This window comes from Pygocentrus nattereri, chromosome 6 (genome assembly GCF_015220715.1).
Source record: "Pygocentrus nattereri isolate fPygNat1 chromosome 6, fPygNat1.pri, whole genome shotgun sequence".
NCBI lineage: Eukaryota > Metazoa > Chordata > Actinopteri > Characiformes > Serrasalmidae > Pygocentrus > Pygocentrus nattereri.
The window spans coordinates 8,329,245-8,352,175 of record NC_051216.1 but is presented as its reverse complement, the minus strand read 5'-3'; the positions used below and the strand labels follow the sequence as shown (position 1 = coordinate 8,352,175).

The window sequence follows — 22,931 nt, the reverse complement described above, 5'->3', positions numbered from 1 at the left end:
TCCAAAAAGTCCAAAAATGCATCCTGAACCTTCTTAGAGAATTATTTTGTTACCTTCTACAATAAGTTTGGCAGTAGAGGTCTTCTCTTTATTTCCAAGCTTAGCAATGCATGTGTACTCCCCTGTGTCGGACAGCTGGACATCAATGATGGCCAGTTTGCGGTCTTTGCCATCAGAGGTAAACTTGTGTTTTGGACTCTCCCTCAGGTTGCTTCCGTCTTTCATCCATGAGGTAATAGCAGTAGAAGGAGAAATCTGGCACTCAAATACAGCAGAAGAACCTATTGACTCAGCTTCCTGCAGCACAATGTTTTGGAGTTCCTTCACAAACTTCAGAGGGACAGCCTTGAGCTGGAAACCAAATGGTGACTCCCCTGGAGGTTTGTCACCACCTGCACCTGGTTTTAGTCCTCTTCCTCGTCCAACATCACCAGGTGAGGGAGTTTTTCTTGCTGAAATGCAAACAGGTTGTGTTGTTCAGTGCCAGTTTAATGGCAAGTGAAATACAATTTTGCATATTTAATTTAATTTAAGATGATAAGTAGGTCAGTAACAGAAATGCTAGCTATTGCATGGTAAGCACATTTAAATTTATAGCATAGATACATATTTAAATGTACTTACCAAAAGATATTTTTAATAAATGGCCAGTAACAAAGTTATAATGTTTCACAAGCATGTTGCATTCTGGAAAGGTTCGTATTTTATATAAGTATAGTTTGAGACAGAAAAACAAAAGAACAGGAATGGTGACTAAACTGTAAAAAATGAAAAAAAAAATCTAAGGTGAAAAGAACAGTGGCAAAACTTTTGACGCTTTAGGAACTGCAATACTTTGAAAGCAATCAGTAAATCAGTAAAGAGATTAAATCCAAACTAAACAAAACTAAAACATAAGTTAAATGATAAAAGTCATAAGTTACATTTGAAGATTTTAGTATGCAATGGGAGTAGTATTAGCTCATGGATGGGGGGTCATAGAAATATGCCATAGAAATCATTTAAATGAAATTAGATTTAAACTGTTTATTTGTTTTGTCCTTTTAACAGGCAAATATTGAAGCTATTTTACTGCAAATATGTGTAAATTAAATTAAATTAAATTTCATTATAAACAAGGCCCCTCTATGCAAAAGAAAAATGCTTAGATATAAAAAATCCAAAGGAGGAAACTGACAAATACCAGACTATGGCCGATGTTTACAAATCATCACTCTCACATATTAGATGTATTGGATTTCGGCACTACATATGAAGATGGCCCAAATTGCAAGGAAAATGTCTGAAAACATAATTGGTGCAGTTAAACTAAAGATCATGGAAAGTGACACTATCTAAGATTTAAATTAGGATTACACTAAACAACTTTTTGTGACTCTTCCTTTAGAAATTATAAGAAAAATGCCTGGGTGGTTGAGACTGAATGTAAATCAATGGTCAGAGTTAAAGATATTGAAAATTAGGGGTATGGGCATCTATGAAAAGTTAAAGGAAATTTGAGAATAAATTAAACCTGTATTTTATATTTGCTTAAATTAAAGTTGTTTTCATAAATCTATATAAGTTGATAAGGTGGTGTAAAAAATGAAAGAGCAATGATAAACAAGCTGTGCACAGAACACTATGCACCTAAAATACTTACGTTTCAACCCTCTGCCTCTTCCAGCCTCCTCTTTTGGTGTCCCCTCTGACCAAATACAACAGAAATTATTTCCAATTCAATGACATGAAAATGTCTGTAAATAACTAATATGTACATGGTTTATATGCAAGTAATAACAACCACAGATGGAAATGTGAGAAAAAATATTATAGTTAGGGTATAACTCAGAAGGATGATAAAAACCATGCCACCAATTATGAAAATGTTAGATGGCACCAGTGGACTGACCACTATGGTTAAATTTGAAGTCCTATGGACAAACATATCTCCAACAAGATGAGAGGACATTAAGGGACAACATGCAACCACAATGAAGACTGACATAGATGAAGACAGAAAAGATTTAGTTTTTAATTATGGACATTAAGATGGTATGAAAATTATTCAGGGCACAAAACAAGATGGATGCCTGGAGGAGGAAAATAAGACATTGAGTGGTGAGGAGCCAAAGCCACTCTCTCACCTCGTCTACCTCCTGGCATCCCTGGAGTCTCAAGTGCATCTTCCTCCAAATACTCTAAGTCTTCAGAGCCATAACTCTCTTGAGGAGCAAGCTCCCATCCCCAAGTTTCCTCTTCATCCTCTTCTTCAACCTCTAACATCTCCAATTCAGATACTTCTTCTTCCATTTGGGTTGAGACTTTTCTCATCTGCACAACTCCTGGGGACAGCTCTTTCACCAATGGAACCTCTGCTGGTTTCCCTATAGCAGGAATCTCTTCAGTCTTTTCCTCCTTAGGTGAAACTTTCTTGGGCACCTTTTTTAGCGTAACAGATTCAATCGAGTCTTTGGGTGAAACCTTTTCTGGGACTGGCTTTTTAGTCACACCTGCGCTACGTTTCCTCTCCACAGGCATTAATTGAATAGGTTTTGTTTGATCAACCTTTGGTGATGGAGTCTTTTTGGGCTCCAGCCCCTTCTTCGATGGTTCAACAGGTTTTAGAACAACTTCTTCTTTCTTCTCAGGCTCCTTAGGCAAACTGCCTTTTTTGATCACTAGAGGCTTCTTCTCCTCTGCCTTCTTTTGTGGTACATCCTTTTCCACAGGTGTTACCTTTTTGGGGAGCTCCTTCTTCTCCTCTACTTGAGGTACCTCAACAGGCTTCTTTTCGACCTCTTTGTCAGGCACTTTCTGCCTATCAATGTCTTTCAGCTGAGTTTTTGGTTCTTTTGAAATTTCCTCCTTTGGTGCCTTACTGGGTGGTAGAAATTCTGTGGGTATTTTTTCCTTTGGTTCAGGAGCCTCTTTTTGTGCTGGAGAGCCAGATGGCTTTTTCGCAAATGGCTTTAGCTGAACCTTCTCTGGTTCCTCCTCTTGTTTTGGGATTCTCTTGCCTTTCCATGATGGAGTATCAGGTTCTTTGGCCTCTTTATCCTTTTTAGCTCTATCAACAGGTTTACGTACAACATCATCTGGTTTCTTTTCATCAGGCTTAGGAGGCTCCACTATTTTCTTTGGGACTTCAGTTTCTTTTTGCACAGGTTCTTTCTTAGGAAGTTCACTTTTTTCGAAACTAATAGGCTCTCTTTCTCTTTCAAAAGATACAGGTTCTCTCTCTTTTGGTTCCTTTTTAGTGTCTTTTTCAGGTTCAGGTACTTGTTTTCCAGGTTTTTCAAAAGGCTTTAACTTAACTGTTTCTTGTTCTTTTGTCTCAGGTGGTAACTTCTTTATTTTCTTTAGAGCCAGGCCAGGTTCCTCTGGTGTTTCTTTCTTTGGAACCTTTGCTACTTTCTTCAAATCAGGCTTCTCTTCTGTTTTTTCTTCTGGTTTTATTTTCTCTGGTTCTTGAACATGCTCAGCTGGCTTCTCTTTCTCTGTTTTAGGTTTTATTTCTTCAGTTCTCTTGATTCTTTCATATTTTTCAAATTGAACTTCAGCTTCATAACTCTCAGTAATTAAAAGCTCTCTCATTGCTTCAGCATGGACTTGCTTTTGTTCTTCCTGTTTTTCTGGTGAAGGCTTATGAACCTTCTTCAATTGAATCATTTCTTGCTCCTCTTCTTTTACTCTGGAGATCCTTGTAACTTTCTTTAACGTTGGAATTTCTAGCGTTTCTTCCTCTTTTTTAGGAATTTTCCCTTTAGATTTGGAAATTGATCATGTTACAGAGCGAAAAAATCTACACAGATACAATCAAAACATAACACACCAAACACAGAAACATGTTGTCCACATCCCCTAGCATATAAACGTATGAAAGAACATAACACACAACACAGACTAGGACTAACAGGACATCACACAATAGAAGACAATACAATACAAAAAGTACAGGGACACCACATTTACTATCTAAAAATGCACTTTCAGTTGCACAATACAAATCATAAATCATTATAAATCCTGAATGTGTTTCATTTATTACAACACTGAATTTTGCAGGGGTTTTGACAGTTTCATCATACCTTTTTTCACAGGTCCAGGTGCAGCAACAGGTCCCTTGTCACCCTCTGATTAAAAAACATAGCCAAGAACATTAAATAAAGAAAATAAAGAAAGGTCAACTAAAAATGTACAACATTTTAGTGTTGCTTATAAGGACATGGAGTGGAAGAAAAAAGTATTTGTTAATGGGAAAAGGGAACTACTACTAATACTACTAACAATAGCTTTGCATATGATTAGTATTCAATAAAGCTTGAGGTTTTGCATAACAGCCTGTGAACAATGGTGCCTTTATAATGTTAAGATGCAAATTATGTCACTCCAATAAATATAGGTATTGTATATTAATCTGTAGAAACATGAAATTCATGCCTATGATGTGACATTCAGCTTAAGAATTACTTACCCCCTTTTTTTTTTTTTTACATATAAGAAGATTCAAGAAATATGCAAAATGTTTTGCATTTGAACTGTGAAGTTATTTTAATCCCAGTACCTTCAACTTGTTGGGTAAGGGGTATCTGCTCTTCTTTAGGACCTGCCTTTGGTTCCTCAGGTCCTTGTGGTGAAAGTACTTCAAAATAATTTGAAAGAAATGTCAAAGAAAGGTCACATGAATATCAAGATGAAGATAATTCATCAGTAGGTTTATCCATTTGGATTCAGTCTTCTGTTTGTTCTGCTACCTTTTTGTTTGTTTGTTCTGCTAGTAACAGTCTTCTCGTTCCTGGTCTCAAAAGTGTGTTTGTCTTCAGTCTTCTCTCTCTCCACTTGAATTTAAAAGATATTGTACATTCAGCTTAAGAATTATATTAAGAAGAAGGATAAAATAATGTTTTCAACCTCTGTTGAAATCCAGTATAAATAATATAAATAAAGATAAAGAGTCTTATAAGAGCCATTCCACCAAAGAATAATGAAGATTACGAAACATCTTCTTTAGTGCCTCTATTGACAGCAAACGTAATGGGTGATTTAAGGTACTTTTGGCAAGATGACTTCAAGATGAAATTCTGGACACAATGAAGTTTTGAAGTTGCAGTATACTCAGCTGTAGATGATTTAGATTGTATTACAAGAAGAACCATCAATTCTTATGAAGAGTGTTCTCAGAAATTACCACACAAACTAGGCTTATGGCACACATTTGTTCACAAACAGGAGACATTGAGATTAGTAATAAAGACATGACAACACATACATTTAGTCTTAACATACATTAATAGCAAAAAAAACATTAGTAGCACACAGACAAATATATTTAAGAGGATTTTTTAAATTATTGAACAATAAAGTACCTTCAACAGGAGAAACTTTCTTTTCTTGTGGGACAACTGCAGGTTCTGGTGGTACTTTTCGTTCAACTATGGATCATTCAAAGCCGAGAAAGGTGATGATGAGGTTAAAGACATCATGAAGACCATGTTAACAGTCACGAAAGACGTACAATGTGGTCTGATATGTTCACAATATATAATAGTACACAACATATTACGTAAAAATCATCACACATGGACAGACTCACATAAGACAAGTTACAGAAACAGTGACAGACAACATCTCAACATTAAATGAAGACAAAAAAGTAGGTGTTAAGGCAGCACAAGAAACATAAAAGTACCTTCAGGTGGAGAGATTTTCTTTGCCTCTGGCAAAATTGCAGGTGCTGGAGATGGTTTCTTTTCAACTGTGGAAAAGTATGGACAGGTTATGAAGACGGATTTAAGAAAAGGACAAAAAAAGACACAAATAAATACTAAACACACAGAGAACAGAACAAAATGATACACAAAAACATAAAACATTTCACAAAACAAGATGAGCAAAACTATTTTGACAGTATTTTTGTACCTTTGGGAGCAGCTTCCTCCTGTTTCAAAGCAGCAGGTACCTTTTCTGGAGGAGCCATCTTCTCTGGTTCTGGCACTTTAGAATACACATGAAATAATGTTAAAAATTGCACCTGCTTTAAAATATTAGCCTGTGAAAACCCTGACCTGATCTTCACAAAAAACATTTGACCACACGCAAACAAACACAAAGGAAAGGAAGGTGAGGGGCAAGAATTGTGGCACTTCAATTCAGACGGTGGAGTGTTTCATATTCAAGTGGTACAAGAGGACACTGACATAAAAGGCAAACTGCATTCAGGCATGTGCAAGGACTGTGGTTCATTCTGCACTGCTGAATACAGGACAAGGTGAGGCAAAACAAGAGGTGGGCCTGACGCTCAAAATTGATGCATGGTGTTAAGAATGCGCAAGAGTTTGTTATAAGAGAGCATTTGATCAAGCACGCAAGATCTTATTTCAAATACCTCTCAAAGTTGGTTCTATTTGAAGAGTCGTTTCGTGTTGTAGCAGATCCTTCTGCTTCACTTTATAAGGGGTTTCTTTTCTGCCCAAAGAGTGTTCTTCAAGAACAAGTTTGTCACTGTGTTGTTCTGTTTTTCTGAACGTGGCACCTTCGGAAACATCCTTTAATGTTTCTGGTGGTATCCAAGGTTTAGTGTAAGGGTCTTCTTTATTGGTCTCCATTTGGGATTTCAGAAGAGGTTTAGGTATTTGTTTGGTTTCTTGTGAGGGTATAATTACATCAAGTTTTTCTTCTTGAATAAGAGCCTCTTCCTGTGGTGGTCCTACAACTTTCTTGATTGTTTGCATTTTGTCTGTAATGCTGGAAACATCTAATTTGATGATCTCTCCTTTGTAATGTGGGGAGAGCTCTGTCTTCTGATCATCCTTTGGCAAATCTTGAATGTTTACCTGTAAAAGTCCCTCTTTTTCAGTTTGTGAAGGTAGAGGTACTTCTTGACCATGGCTCTCTCTTTCTTTCAGGTCTTCAGTGTAATGAAAAGACTTCTTATGCACATCCTGTTTGACAGGTCTTACAGAGTGACCTTGTGTAGGTATCATTTCATATATCTCTTTAGTAATATTTGGTTCCTCTGAAGCAATACGTCTACCAAATGTGTTCAATTCAAGAAGAGTTTTTGCCTCTTTAGGTGAATCTGTAGTGGATATTACTGTTCTCCCCGAGACAGGCTGCTCCTCTAAATGGACAAATTTGACTAATTTTTCAAAAGCGCTGTCCTTTTGGGGAGATTCTGAATCTTCCCTTGATGAAGGACTCATTCTCGGAGGACTGTGCAGTGTTTCTAACACAGGAACTTCTTTCTTCCTTATGTTTTCTGTATATTCTAAACAGATTTCTTGAATATTGGCGGACTTGTCTTCATCTACATGTTTTGGCAAAAACACCCTTTGTGTGGAAGCAATCTCCTCATCAGAGATTGGAAGATGAATTACCTTTTCTAAGGATATTTTATGTTCTTCTTGTGGAAAATACTGCTGAACATCACTGCTTGGTTTAACGGTTTCAGTAGTATCCTTTCTAGATGGAATATCTTGAGATATCACACATTCCAGTGGTGCTGGTAGTTCACTATCTACTTGCTGCCCAGTGGAAAGCTTGCTCTTTTGAAGGTTTTCTACTGTTGTTCTACTGTCCTGCAGTTTCTTTGCATAGAAATGAGGACTAATTTTCTCAAGTGATTCAACATCTTGATGAAGGTTTGACTCTTCCCTTGCTATCATAACACCCTCTTGGGTGTTTATTGTCTTTTGACTATCAATCTGATTACACTCATCTACTGTTACCATTCTGTACCAATCTGGTTGAGTATCTGAATAAACATCTGATTTAAAAATTGGGGACAAAATCTCTTCTTTTCGAGAAATGTCCTGCCTTACATCAGTAGCTGGTTTGGCTTTAATTTCTTTCTCTGATTTGCCTATAAGAACAATTTTGTCCTGTTTGGTCGTTACTAATCCCTCTTCTAATTCTGTTAAAACTACTGCTACATTTTCCGTTGATGAACTCTCACTTTCTGATGTGACTGCAAGATCTTTTTCAAGAGGACCAGAATATAACGCTTTCTTAGACAGCTCGTCATGTTGGTAGGAGATGACTTTAGGTTTTTCACTATCAACCACTAATGTCTCTACTATCCTACTTGATACGGTCTCCGTTATGTCATGACCTGCTTTCACTGGGACAACAACTTTCATCTCAACATCCTCATCCTTTCTGTGTTCCTCAACAGTTTCTTGCTTCTTTCGTATAGCAAGCTGTGAAATGCTTTGAAGGTCCTCTATTATTTGGTCCTTATCTTTCTGTAAAATACTTTTAGAAGGAAGTGCCTCTGCAGTTGTACTGCCATCTTCAAGCGTTTCATGTGACCTTGTTACAGGTTGTACTTTCTTTATAACAGGTTCTCTTTCAGAAAACTTGCATTTTGCTAAATATTCTTTCTCATCTGCCAATATTCTCTTCTTAGCATCTATCTGATTCTTTGGCAATACATTTCTGAAACTCTCAGAAGGTTCATGTTGTGAAAAGGCCTCTGTGGCACTTCCAGGAGCAGCATCTTCATCCATCTGTGTCGTTCTTTCAACTCTGGCCACTGTATCTTCTGGTCTTCTGTTTACAGAAACATTTCCATCCGAAGATACCTGCTCCTCAATGTAATCACCTTCATCTTGGCTCATTTGTTTTGTTATTGATCGAACATTCAACATAGTATTAAGGTCTGGTTTTGCTGTTCTTGAACGCTCAGTGTCTGAACAAAGTCTCTCACAAGATATTTTTATGTATTGTGCATCCTCCGGCTGTGTGAATTCTTCTTCAAAAGAAGCTTGTTTCGTCAAAGACGAAGTGAAAGGTATTTTGTTTGAAATTGTTGAAGATTTAACTTGCACTATGCTCTTGAGATGGGTAGGTTCTTGAAGTCCTGAGACATATGTAAGAATATGCAGCAACAGAAAAAAAGAAGAGGATTGTGAAAGGCACAGATTAGATTTAAGAGTGCTGCTAGTAGCAAATCACAAAAGATACTGTGTGTAGTTCAGCTCCAATGAGGCGTTCAGGTGGGAAACCAGGTGGGACATAGTTTAAAGACCAGTCATATAGTAAACAAAATTTGGCCCAAATCTCAGACCATATATGATTCTAGGCTTGATCTATTCATTAAACATACGATCTTTCATACTGTTATTATCATTTAATATTGATGTTTCTAGAATGTTGTTACTATATTAGGAAAAATTACATTTTTCATATTTCATATTTTAGAACTATATTTTAGAACTATATATTTAAAGATATACATAATATATCCATATTACGCAGAACGGCTTGTAAGACAACAGAAATTTGTGATGTTTTCACAGGTGGTACTTGTAATTTTGCAAGGGCCACTTAAAACACAGCACTCAGTATACAATAAGAGCAGAGACATGCATTGGTCATAAAAATTGCAAGGCAAAAGAACAAAGAATGTAGACTGAAAGAGGTTAAATGAAGAGGGTTATGTTATACCTTTAGCTCGTTCTTCCTCCTTTGGAGGGACAAAGCGTGCATCCTGTTTTCTTGGAAGTTCTTCCTTTGGTTGCTCCATAAGAACTTAAAACATTTAAATGACTATTAGCTGCAGTTTTAAGAAATATGTAAGAGAAAACTTTACAGATACACACGTAACACTTAAGGCATACAAGACGTCACTCTAACGAGTGAAAAGAATTTAAGATTGTGTGAACAAAAGACAATAAGAGAGTGACAGACACATACATGATTTAGTATTAAACAGAAGAAGATTTGCACATAAAGAGTTAGGTTTAAGAAAGATATTATAGAGATATATTAAGGCATTCTTTAAAGTTTTCTGCCATTGTACCTTTTGCAGGAGTTACATCTTCTTTTTGGGAAACCTCTCTGTCTTCTTTTGTAGGAATAAGAGTAATCTCTTTCTTAAGAGGCATAGAATCTTCTTTGTTTGGAAGAAGAACTTTCTTTTTAAGCAGAACATCTTCCTCCACTCCGGCTTTAAGTACATGAGTTATTGCTTTTTTATGAAGAAGAGATTCTTGTTTTTCAGAAGCTACTATCTCCTTTAACTCCGGTAGAACATCCTCCTTTTTCTCTAGGGTAGACACAGCTGTTATCTCTATCTTTTGAGACATCACTTCTTTCTTTGAAGATATAAGATACTCTGTTTCCTTGGGTAAAATGTCTTCTCTTATTTCAGTTGGCAGCATGAGTGACACCTTCAAGGCCTGTGATGTTTTTTCTTCTTTAGAAGAACACAATTCATTCTCCTTAAACAGAATGGATTCTTCCATTCTTGGCACCAGTGTTGTCTGCACTTCTTCTTTTTTAAGTGAAACAACCTCGCTCCTCTTTTCCTCAGGTTTCAGTTCAGGTATGATTTTATACTTTTGCTCAGGCTTAACCTCAGGTTTAGGTTCCAGTTTGATCTTAGGTTTAGGCTCAGGCTTAGGTTTGACCTCAGGTTTAGAATCAGGCTTAATCTCAGGTTTAGGCTCAGGCTTAACCTCAGGTGTAGGCATAGCCTTAATTTCAGGTTTAGGTTTGACCTCAGGTTTAGGCTCAGGCTTAACTTCAGGTTTAGGTTTAACCTCAGGTTTAGGCTCAGGCTTAACTTCAGGTTTAGGTTTGAACTCAGGTTTAGATTCAGGCTTAATCTCAGGTTTAGTCTCAGGCTTAATTTCAGGTTTAGATTCAGCCTTAACTTTAGGTTTAGGTTTGAACTCTGGTTTAGGTTCAGGCTTAAGTTCAGATTTTGCTTTGACCTCAGGTTTAGACTCAGGTTTGATCTCAGGCTTAATCTTAGGTTTAGGTTCAGGTTTTATTTCAGTTTTAGGCTCAGGTCTAACCTCAGGTATAGGTTCAGGTTTGATCTCAGGCCTAACTTCAAGTTTCGCTTTGACCTCAGGTTTAGGCTCAGGTTTAACCTCAGGTTTAGTTTCAGGTGTCACTTTGACCTCAGGTTTAGGTACAGGTTTGATCTCAGGTTTAGGCTTAATTTCAGGTTTTGCTTTGATCTCAGGTTTAGGTTCAGGTTTTATCTCAAGTTTAGGCTCAGGCTTAACTTCAGGTTTAGGTTCAGGTTTAACCTCAGGTTTAGGTTCAGGTTTCGCTTTCACCTCAGGTTTAGGTTCAGGTTTGATCTCAGGTTTAGGTTTGATCTGAGGTTTAGGTTCAGGTTTGATCTGAGGTTTAGGTTCAGGTTTTATCTCAGGTTTAGGTTCAGGTTTCACTTTGACCTCAGGTTTAGGTTCAGGTTTGATCTCAGCTTTAGGCTCAGGCTTAATTTCAGGTTTTGCTTTGATTTCAGGTTTAGGTTCAGGTTTTATCTCACGTTTAGGCTCAGGCTTAACTTCAGGTTTAAGTTCAGTTTTGATCTCAGGTTTAGGCTCAGGTTTAACCACAGGTTTAGGTTCAGGTTTCACTTTGACCTCAGGTTGAGGTTCAGGTTTGATCTCAAGTTTAGGCTCAGCCTTAATTTCAGGTTTTGCTTTGATCTCAGGTTTAGACTTAGGTTTGATCTCAGGTTTAAGTTCAAGTTTGATCTCAGGTTTAGGCTCTGGCTTAACTTCAGGTTTAGGTTCAGGTTTGACTTTAGCTTTTAGCTCAGGTTTAGGCGCATGCATAACCTTAAGTTTAGGCTCAGATTGACCCTCAGATTTATCCTCAGGTTTAAGCTCAAAAGTTATGTCTGTCTTTTGTGACATATTTTCTTTTTTAAGAGAAGGTTCATCTTTCTTCTGAGGTAGTATTTCCACTTTCCCTTCTTTTTTGTCAGCAGGAGTGATGATATCTTCCCTCTGAAGAATGTCTTCTGGTTTAAGCACATTCTCTTTCACTTCCTCTTTCTGTATAGGTATGTATGTAGGGACTTCTGGCTTCTTGGAAGGTTCTTGTACTTTGAAAGAATATTCAAATTAAAGATAGTGCTTCAAATCGCCCAGCTTTAAGAGTGTATCAACCCAAAATCAGTGTAAGAGATACAAGAAACATAAGACAACAACAAGTCAACAAAATGCCACTGTAGGATCATGATTTTCCCATAAGAGCGTGGCAAATAAGAGGACAATTCAACACAGGCACATGCACAAAAGAATATCTACTGACATAAAAACAAGAACTAATACCTTTTTGAGGGGCTACCTCCTTAGGAAGCACAGGGGGTTGTTCTGGTTTAGGTGGCACAGCTTTTGGTGGTTCAATCAGAGTTGGTTTTCGTTTCTGTTCCTCCACATGAACTTAAAATGAAATTTATTTTGGTTTTAATTCACATTTAAAAGTTACATCAATGCAGACACAGTGACAAAAGACATGCTTCCAAACTGGAAGCTGGACAAACACACAGCACAACAACACAAACAACACAATTTGCAAGATCCTCAGAAAAGATTAGCATATTAACTGAAGAAGAAGGTAAGATAGTAAGAGATACAAATACTACCTTTTGCTGGAGGTGACTCAGTTTTCCTCACTGCTGCAGGCTTGGGTTCTTGCTTCACCTCAGGTTTAGGCTCAGGTTTGATTTCAGGTTTAGGCTCCAGCTTAATCTCAAGCTTAGGTTCAGGTCTGACCTCAGGTTTAAGTTCAGTCTTGACCTCAGTCTTAGACTGAGGCTTAATTTCAGGTTTAGCCTCAGGTTTGACCTCAGGTTTAGGTGGAGGCTTAATTTCAGGTTTAGGCTCAGGTTTGACCTCAGGTTTAGGCTTAGGCTTGACCTCAGGTTTAGGCTCAGGCTTGACCTCAGGTTTAGGTTCAGGCTTGACCTCAGGTTTTGATTTAGGTTTGACCTCAAGTTTTGGCTCGGGCTTAACTTCAGGTTTAGGTTCAGGTTTAACCCCAAGTTTAGGCTCAGGTTTAGGCTTTGGCTTGACCTCAGGTTTGGGCTCAGGCTTGACCTCAAGTTTAGGCTCAGGCTTGACCTCAGGTTTAGGCTCAGGCTTGACCTCAGGTTTCAGCTCAGGCTTAACCTCAACTTTAGGTTCAGGTTTCAGCTCAGGCTTAACCTCAACTTTAGGTTCAGGTTTGACCTCAGGCTTAACCTCAGCTTTAGGTTCAGTCTTGACCTCAGGTTTTGGTTTAGGTTTGACCACAGGTTTAAGCTCAGGCTTAACTTCAGGTTTAGATTCAGGTTGGACTTCAGGTTTCAGCTCAGGTTTAGGCTCAAGAGTGATATCTTTCTTCTGAGGCAAAATATCTTCATTAAGAGAAGGTTCATATTCCTTCTTCTTAAGTAGTATTTCCACCTTCTCTTCTTTCTTAAGAGCAGAAGTGACATCTTTCTTCTGAGAAACCTTCGGTTTAAGCACTGGAGAAACATCTTTCACTTCCTCTTTCTGTATAGGTATATATGTAGGGACTTCTGGCTTCTTGGAAGGTTCTTGTACTTTGAAAGAATATTCAAATTAAAGACAATGCTTGAAGTTGCACCGTTTTAAGAGTTTATCAACCCAAAATCAGCGTAAGAGATACAAGAAACATAAGACAACAACAAGTCAACAAAAGGCCACTGGGGGATCATGGTTTTCCCATAAGAGCGTGGCAAATAAGAGGACAGTTCAACACAGGCACAAAAGAATATTGACATAAAAACAAGAACTAATACCTTTTTGAGCGGCTACCTCCTTAGGAACCACAATGGGCTGTTCTGGTTCATGTTTAGGTGGTACTGCTTTTGGTGGTTCAATCAGAGTTGATTTTCGTTTCTCTTCCTCCACATGAACTTGAAATGACATTTATTTTGGTTTTACTTCACGTGTAAAGGCTACACATTAGAACAATGAAAGTAATTCTTTAAACTGCAGGCTTTTAGGGATTTGTCAACCCAAAAACAGTGTAAGGTACAAGAGACATAAGACAACAACAGTAAGTCAACAACATGCCACTGTGGGATCATGGTTTTCCCTTAAGAGCATGGCAAGTATGATGACAGCTTAACACAGACACATGCACAAAAGAACATCTACTGACATGAAAAAAACATGAACTAATACCTTTTTGAGGGGCTACTTCCTGAGGAACCACAGTGGGTTGTTCTGGTTTAGGTGGCACTGCTTTTGGAGGTTCTGGCTGAATTGGTTTTCGTTTTTCTTCTTCCACACGAACTTAAAATGACATTTTCATTTTAATTCACAAGATAAAGGCTACACGTCAAACAAATCAAAGGGTTTGTCAACCCAAAAATCAGTATAAGGTACAAGAAACACAAAACAACATTAAGTCAACAAAATGCCACTGGGTATCATGGGCTTCCTCCAAGAACGTGGCAAATAAGAGGACAGCTTAACGCAGACACACACATAAAAGAATATGTAAAGACATGAAAAAACATGAACTAATACCTTTTGGAGGGGCTACTTCCTGAGGAACCACAGTGGGTTTTTCTGGTTTAGGTTTAGGGGGCACTGCTTTTGGTGGTTCTGGCAGAACTGGTTTTCGTTTCTCTTCTTCCACACGAACTTAAAATGACATTTATTTTGATTTTAATTCCATTTTAAAGGCTACGCATTAAAGCAATCACATACAATGCTTCACACTGCACTGTGTTAAGAGTTAATTGACACAAAAAATCAGTGTAAAAGACAAGAAACACAAGACAACAACATTGTCAACAAATGCCATTGTATGATCATGGGCTTCCTCTAAGAGTGTGGCAAATAAGAGGATAGCTTAACATAGGCACATACATAAAAGACGATCTACTGACATTAACAAGCATGAACCGATACCTTTTTGAGGGGCTATTTCCTGAGGAACCACTGTGGGATGCTCTGGTTCAGGTTTAGGTGGCACAGCTTTTGGTGGTTCTGGCTGAACTGGTTTTCGTTTTTCTTCCTCTATATGAACTTAAAATGACATTTGTATTCAGTTTACTTCACATATAAAGGCTACACAGGAAAGCACCTAAAGACAATACGTTAAAATGCACTGTTTTAAGGGTTTGTCAACCCAAAAATCAGTGTAAGCTACAAGAAACACAGGACAACAAGTCAACAAAGTGCCACTGTGAGGTGATTTTCTACTAAGAGCGTGGCAAATAAGAAGACATAAATAAGACGTCCGACACAGACACATGCATAAAAGAATAGCTACTGACATAAAAAATGTGAACTAATACCTTTTTGAGCGGCTACCTCCTTAGGGACCACAGTGGGTTTTGCTGGTTCGGGTTTAGGTGGCACAGCTTTTGGTGGTTCTGGAGTTGGTTTTCGCTTCTCTTCCTCCACATGAACTTAAAATGACATTCATTTTGGTTTTAATTCATATGTTAGAGTTACACATCAAAGCAATTAAAGAATTGTTTTAAAGAATCGACAAACTCAACACATTCACATAAATATAAATATGCCTTATGGGGCCCAAAGGTACTTCCAACACAAGACAAGGACAATAAATCACAATGCCACTGAACATCATGGTTTCCCCATAAGAGCGTGGCTGATAACAATTAGACACGTACATGTACAGCAAGACATTCACTCACCGAAAATCACATGAACTAATACCTTTTTGAGGAGCTACTTCCTTAGGAACCAAGATGACTGGTTCTGGTTCGGCTGGTACTGGCCTTGGTGGTTCTGGTTCAGCTGATTTTGGTTTTTTGACCTCCGGAGGAACTTAAAAGAACATTCATTTCGCTCTTAATTCACGGTTTCAGGACTTACATAACAAAGCAGGTACAATGACAAAAAACACAAAATGACACTTCCAAATCGGAAGCAACACAGACACAAGGGAACAAACAGTTTCAAAACAAAACAGTTTCAAAACAGATTAGGATGAAAATTAAAGACAAAACTTAGTGGACAGTCAGACACTACCTTTGGCTGGAGGTAACTCAGTTTTCTTCTCAGGTACAGGTTTTGGCTCAGGAGCTGGTTTCACCTTAGCCTCAGGTACAGGCTCAGGCTTAACTTCCAGCCTGGGCTCTGCTTTGGGTTCAGCTACTGGGGCAGGTTTAGGCGTTGGTACTTTGGGTTTAGGCTCTGGAACCACAGGAGCTACAGGTTCTGGCACTTTTTCATGTAATACAAAGAACCGTTATTAGTAATAAGGGAAACAAAATATTTAGAAAGGCAAAAGATCTCTGACCAGAGTACTGTTAACACACATGGACAACATACCATGACAATGACCATTTTTTGACAGTAAACGGATGTTGTAAGACATACTACACTCTAAACAGTACATGTGGCACAACAGAGTAACAAAAAAAGACTACAGAAGGCAGAAAGTCAGGAAGACAGGATGACAGAAACTACAAATGTTAAAAGATATGACAGAGACACACTTTTTAAAGAGTAAACATTACATTAATATCACAAACAAAATAAATAGTACAACAGTGCCACAATGTTTTGACAGACAGACAGAAAATGGGTATGATGCACAGTATTGTCTAAACAGCAAGGTGGACAGATGTATTGTTGAAAGATGTAAACATAAATGTTACAAATAGACACACAACAAAATACCTTTCTTGGGAGTGACTGGAGTTGGCTGAGGAGCAGGTATCGCTTCAGGTTCTTTTAAGAATTCACAAAAAACCCAAATCCATTTAATGTCACAAAAAGACTCACATTTCCACAATATATAAAACTTAAAAGACAAACAGATTCAAGGACATACATGAAATGAGCCATAGACAAGGTAAAGATGTCACAATTTACACAAATCTCACACTGAACAAATGTTGATTAGCTAACAAATTGACAGAAGGTCGTAAACATTCACAACTGTACCTTTCAGTGTGGGACGTTCTTTTGGTTTCTCCACCTTTACTGGTACAATTGTTTCCTCCACAGGTCTCTTGACTGCGGGTACTTAAAAAAATATTCACGTATATGGTCATTAACAGACATGACGTTACATGCTTTTAGGTGACCATTACTGACAAACTGACAGATATAAAGTTTACAGGGTGCACTCAAGAGAAAAAGATATGAAAAGATATGATATGAAAAAAGATATGAAAAACATGTAACATTTAACTGATTAACATGCTGGTGTTTACAACACAACACTGAGACATTTGTATACCTTTAGGTGGTGCTACTTCCTTCTCCTCAACTCGTTCCTCCTCTGGAACTTGAAGGACAATCACCACATTAGATCAAAACTACAAGCTTTGGCTTTGCGAGCAATCATGCATGAGCAATGCAGAAGAATTAGGAAACACCACAGAGACAGATATTTTCAATGTTTGCATATTTTACAGACAGAAAGGACAAAACGAGTGTACAGTAAATAAACATTAGTTAAAGATCAGCCAATCCGAAAAGCACATCTACTGAGACAGTGTACACACAAACAATAACAGTCTCAATTCATTACATTAGCAACATCAGAAGCGTATGCAGAAGCATAAGAAGAGTGCGACATTGTTTATTTGCCAAAGACGACGTCTTAACGCAAAACTAAAAACCAAAAAAATGACACAGACAGAAAAAGAAGATGATATTAGCATATTAGCCACCATGTAGCAGAAAGCCATTGCAGCCAATATTCTACTGTCACTCAGTACCTTTGATTGGAACTTCCTCTCTCATTCCTAATGCTTTTCTCTCAATAGTCTCTTCCACAGGGATCCTCAGGGCTGGTGAGAAAGAGAATGCACTTAGAAAAACAGACTAACACTATTCATGTTTTGGATGTACATTTTGACGAGGAACAGTACAACAAAGAAACAAGAAGCACTGACACGACGAAATTACAGACAAAATGGTCTCTGAAGACACAAATACAAACACGTTAAATTGTTCCAACACGTACAAGGCAGAGACAAACACAGAGAAGGACACAGACCCAGTGTGAATTTTTGAAAGATGCCATGGAGAGAATAAGAAGAGATGAGTTTTTAACAAGAACAATGAAAACGTGGCACGTTCAAGTTGTTTATGCTGAAAAAAGGAAGAGGGTTAGTTTGTTGGTGAGACTTGAGTGAATGAACCAGAATGGAAAGCTCTCAGTGATACCTGTCATAGAGACTTCTTCTACTATCCTCTCTTCTGTCCTGTATTCATACTCATATTCTGATGAAGGACAACAATTCACGACAAATGTCAGAAATATAACCAGATAAACCACGTTTTATTATTATTATTATTACATTGCTGTTATTTTAAATCCAGTGGCATTAATTGGTTATTCCAAAACATTTTGGAATTTTACTTGGGGGAAAAAAACATTTTCGCAAATCGGTGCTGGTGAGATCACAGCGTTATGCTCATCGACACTTTAGAAGTTCTGGATTAATGGATGGGATGGTTAAGGATGAAGACGATTATCATTGTTAGCGTGAATGTCCACTTTTAATGCATGGCTTTGTAAGATAATGAAGAGTTAGTTATCGGGGTTCAGGTATGTGGTATACCTTGTACTTCCATCTTTTCTTCATAATGATAGTATTCTGCAGAAGATTCAGCTTTCAAAATAAAGAATTCAATTAGTGAGTGCATTCCTGTCAGGACTGGAGATTTTACAACTAGATTTAGGTCCCTTTCTTACCTTCAATAGTAAATGCAGATGGTGCTTCAGGGACTTGTATTGATGAATCTGGGATATCTGAGGGGTTTTAAATATCAATTGAATTTCTAGCACAAACTATTGAAACGAATCAATTGTGTGTATTATAAAAAAAAGTTGAATAAACTATCTATATATAACTTTGTGCTTCATTATTAATAAAGGGACCTTAAATTAAATTACTTACCATAAGGTACCCTCCCTACATCAATTTCTGTGAAAGGAGGTACAGTAACATAACGTTATGGACATAAATGCACTGGAACACGCACGCCACATAAATTCTATTCAGGTGACTAAGGGGTTGGTACAGACCTTTACCAGACAGATACAGCTCTGCTGTACTTTTGGCTTCACCTCTGGGCTCCAATCTGACAATCACCGAATACACGCCTAAAGAATTGTTCATAAGATTAATAGGGCCCATTTGTAGGGAAATAAGAAGATAAAAATCGTAGAGACATAAAACTGAATGCAGCTGGATGCTGGCTGGACGAACCTTCATCCTCAGAGGTTACGTTGCGGATGATCATAAAGTGCCGTCGGCCTTCGCTTCTGAATGTGTACTTTGGACTCTCTTTAAGCTCCCATGTATCCTTGTACCATGTTACTACCGCGTTGTCGAAGGACACTTCACATTCAAAAGTTGCGGACTGACGTTCCCGGACAACAATGTTCTGAATGCGCTTAGTGAAATGAATTTGTTCCGCTAAGGAGAGATAAGGTAAGGTTGATGATCAGGGAACAAATCTACTCTGTTTTTTTCTCTCATTTTTTTCTGATGCACAAAAAACCATTTGTGCTTCAAAAAAAATTCAGAAAAAAAAAACACTTTTAAACGCTCCATAATTTGTTGAATCATCATCGTCATCATTATTTAAGCATTTCATAAGATACCTATTAAAAATATCCAAAAAGAAGACAAGAATATATCCAAAAAGAAGACAAGAAAATATCCAAAAAGAAGGCTTATTCACAGTTGAAGATGGAAGAGGTTAGTAGAGGGTTTAACTTGTATAATGAAAAGGTGAGTCTCACAAATGTATACACACCTTCAACCCAAAGATTTGCAGCTGTTTCAAGGTTTTTGTATTTGCACATATATTCTCCCTGGTCTTCAGGCCTAACGTCTTTGATCGAGAGCTTCTGAGCGTAATTGGCCACAGTGAATGTGTATCGGCCACGAGGCTCTAAAAGCTTTCCATTTTTAAACCACTGTGCCTTTACATTGGGTATGGAGAACTGGCATGTTAGTGTGCAGGTTTGGCCTTCCTTACCAGCAACATCCTCCATGTGCTGTTCCACTTCACCTTCTGCAAAAAAGAAAAATGAGAGAACATGAACATGAAAACCCTGTACTTGTCCCTTCTTCTTTCTTTCTTGGCTGTATTATCATAGTTCATTTTGAGGTGTACGGTACATACCCAATACTGTAAGTTTGGCGCTGGAAATATGAGGTCCACAAACAATTCGGTAGCTGCCTTCATCCCTGGTCTGGCAGTTCTTGATTTTCAAGATGTGGCGGTCACCACTAATTTTGATCTCGTATTTGTCACTTGTTTCAAGTTTCTGGGTTCCTTTGTACCAGGTCAGCATGATCTCTGGGTAGTTGATCTTGATCTCACATTCAAAGACAGCCTCCTTGTTGGCATCTGTTGTCTGGTCTGTGATGTCTTTGATCAATGTAACAGGCTACATAGACAAAGATAACTGCACGTGAGGATCAGCAAAACAACATATGGGCGCAGATACACCGAAGAGTGTTCATGGTTTTATAGAGAACTCATTTCTTTACTAAAGACTGCACAGTAAACCATAATAAAAACAACTGAACTGCTCAGTGTAGTGCTTCATGCTGAATACGAATTTATTAATCGTGAGTCATAAATAAGTATTCGCACCTCAGTTTGCTCCATCCTTTTCTGCAAATCAGCCACAAGTTTAGCCAAATCTTCATCTGGCTCATGTCTTGCACGTTCCACTTCCTAAAACAAAAAAAATCAAGAATCAAAATGAAAGAGAGCACTACAGAGTAAAACACTATCATTGTTTTCATTGTTCATGGGATAAGGTGTCTTTCTTGAAAACTTTCTCCAAAATGGTAACTTTATATGAGAAGGAAAAAAAACATCATTTATTTTTATTGTGAGTCATTCTGGGCCTTTTCTTTTGGTCCATTTGGTCCAACAGCAGCATTACACTTCTTGAATAAACCACACCAAGCTAGCAAATAAAAGCCATAAACATCTGAACTTAAATAATACAAAAAATCAGGTTCATAAATATTCTCCAGTTAAGACACTTGAGCCATGCAATTAACTATACATGCAGACACTCTCACCGGTCTTCCACTTTCTTCTTCTTTCTCCCTCTTGAGCTGCTCAATGGCCTGAAGAATGCCTCGGTAGTCTGTGATGCCGTACATGCGGGCATATTTCTCATACTCTTTGGGATCCACGTTTCTGAGCAGCTCAACAATGTCAATTTCCTTTTCCTCTTTCGGGCTTTTCTGCTTTGAGGGTGTCCTAAAAACAAACATAGAATATGGTTTATGTATTTCGATCAAAGACTACAGGTTCAAGTGTCTTTACTCAGTAACTCATGAAAACAACATTAACACCACACTCACTTCTTCAGTTTAACTGTTTCAAGTACAATCTCTTTCTTCTCATCGACATTCAGTTCGGTGCTGCACTCGATTTCTCCATGCTTGTTAGCGGCTACACATCTATACTGGCCAGAGTCAGATTTGGTTGTTTCTCTGATCTCCAGCTTGGCCTCCTGTCCTTTCTGATCAATGGTGATGCGGCCACCATGACTCATCTGTCTCCACTTGCCTTTCATCCATTTCACATTAGGAATGGGATCACCCCCAACTTTGGCGATGAAGGTTGCAATGCCCTCTGTAAATATGTGCAAAACAGAAAAGTTAAAGCTTTTTTTGTCAAAAAAAATACATACATATATACATACATACTGATTTTAACATGCATTCATTCTGCTGATGCTTTTGTCCATTTGACAACTAACATTAGCTACTTGGGCTGAGGGGCTTTGCTTCAATGCATAATAATAGCCTGGACTGAACTCATGACCAGGTGTGCTAATAGGAATTTTGGGCTCCCTGAAAATTTCATGCATGGGCCCCTTGCCTCACATCATTTGCCTTTAGAGAACTACTCATTTAATCCTTCATTTCGATTTAGCCCCATACTTTCACCATGCTGCCCTCACTAGCATTCCCAGAACCCCTTGGGTGATCACATGACTCTGTCTCCACTGCACAAAACTTGTCATAGATCAGTGCCATCTGAATACGGACTGGGTTCATCTGTTTTATCTGTCATTGACCTGCCTTATAAGCCCAGGATCTAGAGTAGGCACTTTGCGAGGTATTGCTACTGTTTTCCAGAGCAACTAAGCGTTTCTTTGTGCATTCAGGTTTGTTTTTCTCATGTATTGCTCTCTTGCCTGTTTGATTTGACTCTGTCTTTTACTTTCTCCCCTTGTTTTGGTTATGACAGTGTTTTTCTGGCATTGGATTGTTTTGGAACTGACCTTGGCCTGTTTTTTTGACCATGTCTTTGGAACTTCCTGAATCAAGTAAAGCTTCTTCTGTTTTTATAATCCACACACATCTGACTTATTTTGTCTCGTTACAGACTAGTTGTATATAACCACTCTCTTGTATATATACTTATTTCAAATTTATTTATCTGTTGATATGCATATGTTTACATATGCAATACACTTTGCACTACATTGTATTACTTATTTTTTGCCTGGGCTAAACCACTGCTGATGTATACACACTGTTTCAAAAGTCCTAAATTATTAAGATTAACCATTTCAATTAAGAATCTTTCCGTATGAATTTTAAAAACTCATCATGCTAATCTCCACCCTCCTACTGTGGCCATGATGACTTGAGTTTCAGTCAAATTTGTCGGACCACTGTACTACCAGACTATAAAATATTAACAGCCCAGACACTTACTCTCAGTAATCCGGACACTCTTGGGTTCCTCAATAAAGAACAAGTTGTCCAGTTTCTTAACTGGTTCAGGAGCTGCAGGAGCTGTGGGAGCTGTGGGAGCTGGAACAGGAGCTCCTGCTTTCTCTGTCATTTGGATCAAAAAGCAGCAATGAGCCAGACAGAAATAATAACACTGATGCATATTGCTATTAAGCAGAAAAGCTCAAGCACCCATTGCTACAGCAGCCATTCAAGGCAAGAGCTCTGACAACAAAACAACTATCCATGTGTTAAGAAAGCAAGAATGGCATCGAAACCTTTGAAAAGAAACATTTGAATTCTGTATTTTTGAAAAAGGAAGATCTTTGCCGATTTTGGAGAGTCAAATCCAAGCAACAGTAACTACAACAATAAGCATTATTATGTAATAAAAAAAAATGCGGAAATAATTAGTATTTCAAAAGAACGACCACAAATGACAGCAGGGTAAAGCATACAG

General features: G+C 38.0%; 1 protein-coding gene across 3 annotated transcripts in view; it reads right to left on the bottom strand.

The window, feature by feature from the left end:
- ttn.2 (titin, tandem duplicate 2) overlaps positions 1-22,931 on the bottom strand; it is a 180,210-nt gene that overhangs the window by 93,009 nt on the left and 64,270 nt on the right. The window contains exons 75-101 of one of the 3 annotated variants that reach the window (XM_037539621.1): positions 22,454-22,576; positions 21,086-21,359; positions 20,798-20,981; positions 20,358-20,441; positions 19,881-20,148; positions 19,509-19,769; positions 18,956-19,165; positions 18,772-18,849; positions 18,644-18,670; positions 18,439-18,495; positions 18,305-18,355; positions 17,907-17,963; positions 17,456-17,527; positions 16,972-17,019; positions 16,674-16,754; positions 16,407-16,457; positions 15,753-15,947; positions 15,438-15,548; positions 15,050-15,163; positions 14,661-14,777; positions 14,274-14,390; positions 13,939-14,036; positions 12,771-12,848; positions 5,349-5,367; positions 4,071-4,115; positions 1,643-1,687; positions 54-452 (exon numbers count right to left, since the gene is read on the bottom strand). In XM_037539621.1, coding sequence (XP_037395518.1) covers positions 54-452; positions 1,643-1,687; positions 4,071-4,115; positions 5,349-5,367; positions 12,771-12,848; positions 13,939-14,036; positions 14,274-14,390; positions 14,661-14,777; positions 15,050-15,163; positions 15,438-15,548; positions 15,753-15,947; positions 16,407-16,457; positions 16,674-16,754; positions 16,972-17,019; positions 17,456-17,527; positions 17,907-17,963; positions 18,305-18,355; positions 18,439-18,495; positions 18,644-18,670; positions 18,772-18,849; positions 18,956-19,165; positions 19,509-19,769; positions 19,881-20,148; positions 20,358-20,441; positions 20,798-20,981; positions 21,086-21,359; positions 22,454-22,576 — 3,264 coding nt within the window. The remainder of the gene's footprint in view (positions 1-53; positions 453-1,642; positions 1,688-4,070; positions 4,116-5,348; positions 5,368-12,770; positions 12,849-13,938; positions 14,037-14,273; positions 14,391-14,660; positions 14,778-15,049; positions 15,164-15,437; positions 15,549-15,752; positions 15,948-16,406; positions 16,458-16,673; positions 16,755-16,971; positions 17,020-17,455; positions 17,528-17,906; positions 17,964-18,304; positions 18,356-18,438; positions 18,496-18,643; positions 18,671-18,771; positions 18,850-18,955; positions 19,166-19,508; positions 19,770-19,880; positions 20,149-20,357; positions 20,442-20,797; positions 20,982-21,085; positions 21,360-22,453; positions 22,577-22,931) is intronic. The other 2 variants (XM_017710611.2, XM_017710612.2) reach the window with 2 other exon arrangements.